Raw genomic sequence first — 6,000 nt, 5'->3', positions numbered from 1 at the left:
CTTATCTGAAGAAGAACTTATACAATGGTTTTAAAGAAAACGAGTAAGTTCTGGTGATACTTTGATCCTCAAAATGATGTGATAATTTCTGTTTTGATGACATGTGTTGATGAAATGTTCACCCCTTCATCTAGACGTGATGTTTGTTTAAAAGGTGCTGCTTTCACCATGGATGCAACAGGAAAAGAGCACCAAAAAATGAGCTAATTTTCTCTCATTTCCCATTTTGAAGGACATGACACAGTATGAGATGTGTGGCGTAGATGAAAATGCAACTTCCTGTTAAGACAGGGCCTTAACGAAAAGCTGAAGGCGAGAGTGTCTCTGACACGGCTCTGCTGTCTCCAGACCCAACAAAAAACAGCTAAAGGATTTCTTTTTTTGAAGGTGGAAACTCACCGACAACAGGAGCGACCCATCAGACGCATAAGAACACGTAAGATTTGATGAAAACCCAGTAGGACAATGAAAAAAAAGCATGCCGCTTTTCTGATGGTTAACCCAGATCTGTGTGTGTTTCAAACAGGACATATGGTGTCTTAAGAAGAGGCGTTTGAACTTTTGGAAATGGCGAGATTTTTTGCGATAGGACCCTTGGTTTTGGTCCTATGCTTGGTCCTATGTAAGTAAAAAAAATTGAGATTTTTTATTTTTGTCATTTTGTGTTGTATAGATGATGTTTCTTAAAAATTTTTGTATTCTGTGGCTTTTGTGACCTATTTAGTGATCCATTTGACATTTAACATGCTTCTTGTGGCGTAATTTCATGCCTACTTTGGTGTTGATTGTGTTTTGTAGCATCTGTCTGAATTGTAAACTAGTTTATTTAATCTTCCTCAGTATAATTAATTGATTTAAGCTATAAACTTAAATGAGTGTGTCCTCAAACAGCACACATAATTAATGTATTCATTTTGAATTATTGATTATTTCTTCTGAATTTCTTCTCCTCACCATCGTTCACAATGACGATGGGGCTTTCTTCCTAGCCATTTGAAAGTTTTTGGTTTTTAAAGTTTTTGGTTTTAAAGTTTAAATAATTTGACAGTAAAGTGTCAAATGTTGAAAGTGATCTTAAATGGAGGTCTGTAGTAGGACAGTAGTTGTTTGATACAGTGGTTGGCGTAAGCTTGTCAAAAGATCAGTAATAGATCAGGCTGGTTTGGGTGTGTCCCTCAAGACTAGATTTGGCCGAGCTGTCAGTCAATCATCCAGACTTCTGTCACGCATGGATGCTTTTTTTGGCCATTTGTTTGTTCGATGGTGTGCTGTTGTTCTGAGTGTGAAAAGTAAAGTGTTTTGGGATTTTTTTAATGTGAAGAAAAATGCATGGCTTTCCCGGGTTGAGCTCTCTCGAGATTTTGGTGGGAAAATTGCATCAGCCTATTTTTGGTTGCACGTTCACTAATCTAATCTATACTAATCTAATCTAATATAATACAATACAATACAATACAATACAATACAATACAATACAATACAATACAATACAATACAATATAATATAATATAATATAATATAATATAATATTTTCACTCAAAAAGTCATGTTCAAGTTTTGCTTTAAAATGCACGTGTTTTCCTTAAATAAGACTAAACTAATTCTAATTATAAGCATAAAAACTAAAAGTAAAATTTATTTTTAAAATACATTTTATTTAATATGTTTTGCATAATGTTATTTTTTATTCATTAAAATTAAATTACATTTACATATTAATTTACATTTAATTTCAATTTCTTGCAGTTTCCATATTTATAAAAATATTAAATTGTTGAAATGATTAGCATATTGCATTTTAATAAAGATTGCATTATTAATAAAAGTATAAAGAGTATTTTTGTTGAATAAAAAATAATAATAATTGCCAAAAATATCAAACACATGTATATAATATAATATAATATAATATAATATAATATAATATAATATAATATAATATAATATAATATAATATAATATAATATAATATAATATAAAAATCTTTATGAATTAAAAACAACATTTAAAAAATTTTAACAAAAATATATTATATTAATAAAATATAATATAATAAAATACGTAAAATAGTTACGTTTCCTTGTGAGATTGGGCTGCTGTTTCTGTATTACTTACACATCATCACAAACACATTATTACACAATGTCCACCAAAATGGACGGTTTTTGATTATCAGCATTATTATTGTGTCTGCACTGTAAAAAGCGATTACTTACTTCACTGTAAAAATTGATAGACTTTGCTTAAAAAAAGTGAGTAAACTCATTGTAACTTGGAATTGTTACATTAACATAACTTAATATTGTATAATTATCCACATCGATTATTTACTTAATAACTTTAAGCCATCAGGTTTACTCATTTCTTTAAGTAAACTCAACTAATCACTTTAAAATCAATGGATTTACACACTTTTTAAAAGAAAGTCTATAAATCCCTATCTACATTGTGTATTTGGACATAAAATTGTGCTTTGACTACATTTAATTGAAATATATAAAAATTTGTTGTGTTATAATCATTTGACTGTCTTTTAGATTTCGCCCTTTTGCATGATGCTCTGTGACATGTCTTTCTACAGACGCCTCTGACCACTTCCTAGTTCCATTTTGAGCTGTTTTTTGTGTCTCGTTTGTTTGCCGGCTAAAATGGTGCTCGCGAGAGTTACAGAGACGTGCTGCATCTAAAACTACATCTATATATAAAAGTGTTGTGGCTTGAGGCCAGATGAGAATCCTTGTGACAGCACTGTACATGCAAATCGCACACAAAAAGAAGATGGGAATCGAAAAAAAGAGCCTACAGTACATGTAAAACTGAGGCCTATAAGTCGATATGTTCAGTCAAGAAAATTAAGCTTAAAAGCTGTCATGTTCAATGCAAATGACTTTATTTTAATCTGTGGAAATAAAAAGGAGAAGTTTAGCAGAGTGTTCATGCTCATTTTCATATAGTGCAAATTAAAAAAAACAGTAATGAATGCAAAACAAAAGTAATAATGCATCACAGCAATAATTAAACTCTAGTTTAAGTCTTCTGACATCATATAAAATTGGAAAATTAAATATTGAAATATTGAAACCCTCATAAAGGGATTGAGTAACTGAAAGATTTGGAATGTTCTGCATGTGTCATGTTTAATTGTGTCATGACTAATATGGCTGAACAAAATATTAATATACAGATTTAAAATGACGTGATGGGAAGCAAATGATAACCAAATTGTCTACTTAGGAGTAAATTATGCATTACAAAATCACAAATTTGGATGTTTATATTTTGCATATTTGGTGTGGTGTACAATTTAATCAAATTTTAAAATGAGTTAAGATGACCAAATCAACACAATTCAGATCAGGTATTAAGATGAAGTGATAATTAAATAATTATTTCAGTATTTTAGATTTTAAAAGCCTTTAAATGTGCTGTTTCCAATACAATCTCATAGCAGTTTGTAATTTTTTGTTTTAGTGGTAAATTCATGTTAATTTATGTGGTGTCATTCATTCACTTTAGCACAATTTGCTGATCCCCCAATGAGTGGTAGGGTTAGGGGTGTGGTTTGGAGACCCGCCTTCTTTTAAAAATCCTACGTTCTTATATGAATTCAATCTCCTTGTGGGATTGAGCTTTTGTTTCTGTATTACTTACACTTCATCAGCAATATCCACCGAAAAAGATGACATTTGATGATTATCAGTATTTCTTGTATATATATTGAAATAATTTTGTCCCAAACGCTGTCATTGATTAATGTTGATTTGATGTCTGAGTTTTAAAAAAGAGGCCGTTAAAGGTTTATGCAAATCATGCATACATGAAACACTGCAGTAAATATTTGACACATTGCATTGGCCAAGTGACCCACCTTAATTAGTTTTGGTTTTTGGCCAGCTCTTTGTCAGTAAAGAAAGAATAAAAAATGTGCTGTTTTACAAAATAAAGTCTGAATTAAGTTTTTAACCAGTGTACTGTATTTGTATTTGTAGCTAACCCAAAATATCTTTAAAATTATATGAGCAATTAGTCCTGACAGCATATGTTTAATGTCATTGTAATTATTAAACAAAGTTAACCATGTTCTAACTTAATTATATAAGTTTTGTGAGCTGTTTTAAGTCAGTTTACATAATATAAGTTCAATGGACTCATAAGGTTTATTTGATTCAGCTTAAAAATTTAAGGCAAACAGGAGTTTTCACAGTGTATTATGAAATACACACTGAAATGCTGAAGTTTGAAAAAGATTTAAACAACGGGTAGTAAATCTAACAAAAAACTAACAAATGCAATAATAAAAATGTCTTAAAGTCAAATTCTTGCAATGTTCAATAGGCTTTCAACCACTTTGAATAAAGACAATTAAGATTTATGTATGAAACCCATTGAAAAATTATTATTTATCGTAATAACAACACTGTATTAAGCTGAAAACATCTTTTATCATGTTGTTGAATTGTTTTAAAAGGACTGTTATAGGTTTTACACAAGAAAAAAATCCTGTCTGGCATATTTAGGACAAGAATAATTTAATGACATTAAAAGAGTCAATTTAATGATAATGTCAAATGTAATCAAATTTTGGATGTCCACATTATTATCTTAATAAGTAGAGGTCTCATTTTTACTAAGATACATGTTATGCTCAGTGATGATGGAGTTTTATTTCATGCTCATTTTGACTTCTCAAAAATTAATTAGAAGGGATAGTTCACCCAAAAATGTATATTTACTCACTGTTTACTTGTCCTCAAGTGGTTCCAAATCTTTATGAGTTTATTTTTTATGTTAAACACTAGAAAAAAGTTCATTTGACCAATGTTGAAAACCGGTAACCATTGACTTCCATACTATTTGTTTTTCCTAATCTGAAAGTCAATGGTTACAGGTTTCCAACTTTAGGAAGAAAAAAAAATATATATATATTATGTTCAACAGAGAAAATAAACTTAAACAGGTTTGTGACAAGCAAATTAGACAGAATAAACAGAATTTTCATTTTTGGGTGAACTGTCCCTAGACACTTCACTTTGCAAGATTTAGCTGAACTTCATCATAGTTCCTCTGAAATATAATGCTGTCAAAGCAACACATTTGAAATGTCATTTTTCTCATTCAACCTTGAATGAGTTTCTTGTAATGGGTGGACCTGCTAAAACAGCCACGCTCGACATGCGAGCGCCTCAAATTGAGTCGAGCTAAACCACATCCGGCAAAGCAAATATGTGAAAAGTACAGCTACTCTGCTGTGTCGCAGTTAAAACTACAGTTAACATTTGAGGAAAGATATCAGAAGAGATTTTCAGAATGATAAAACGCGTGTTTTAAAAATAATATTTAAGCCTTATTGCATATTATTAAAGGGCCAGTTCATCCAAAAATAAATATATTTTCTGTTTTAGTTTCTTCCACTTAAACAAAAATACAGATATTTTGAAGAAAGCCATAACTATTGACTTCCACAGTATTTGTTTTTCATACTATGGAAGTCAACTGGTTTCCAACATTTTTCAAAATATCTTATTTTGTGTTCAACAAAAAAAAAAGAAACTCAAAAGTGTTTGTAACCCCTTGACGATAAGCAAATATTAGGGAAAATGTCTATTTTTGGCTGAACTATCCCTTTAAATGAGTTCAGAACAGTGTATCTTGATGAATGACTTTGCACTACTTGACTGACTTATAAGTTTAACCAATATAGTAAATATAAAGTAGCATAGATATAGTTTGTGCATCTTATCTTTCCCAAAATTCATTTTGGTTCTCATATTCCCCACTTCCGTACACGCTCTGTATATGAGCTACATAACCGTAGACCTGCAACAACCCTAGACTAGTATATCGAGCAGAACAAAAAAGAAAGCAAAGTGCGACAAGACGGAAGGGTTTTGTCAAGCTTACAGGAAGCTGTGGTTAAGAAACCGAAATAGTTTGTGCTCTGCATTTCCATGGCAACCAGGTCGTGCCATATTCAGACCATGGTTAGTAACTCCCTTCCC

The 6,000-nt window shown here is 30.9% G+C and overlaps 1 protein-coding gene across 47 annotated transcripts in view; it reads left to right on the top strand.

Moving 5' to 3' along the window:
• Positions 1–297: 297 nt before the first annotated feature.
• ptprc (protein tyrosine phosphatase receptor type C) overlaps positions 298–6,000 on the top strand; it is an 82,883-nt gene continuing 77,180 nt past the window's right edge. For all 47 annotated transcript variants that reach the window (XM_073937876.1, XM_073937875.1, XM_073937871.1 and 44 more), the window contains exons 1-2: positions 298–436; positions 527–622. In XM_073937876.1, coding sequence (XP_073793977.1) covers positions 568–622 — 55 coding nt within the window. In that variant the 5' untranslated portion in view covers positions 298–436; positions 527–567. The remainder of the gene's footprint in view (positions 437–526; positions 623–6,000) is intronic.

The sequence above is a fragment of the Danio rerio genome, chromosome 22 (genome assembly GCF_049306965.1).
Source record: "Danio rerio strain Tuebingen ecotype United States chromosome 22, GRCz12tu, whole genome shotgun sequence".
NCBI classification, from domain to species: Eukaryota; Metazoa; Chordata; class Actinopteri; order Cypriniformes; family Danionidae; genus Danio; species Danio rerio.
The sequence above is the reverse complement of the archived record's forward strand: the minus strand, read 5'-3'. Positions and strand labels throughout refer to the sequence as shown.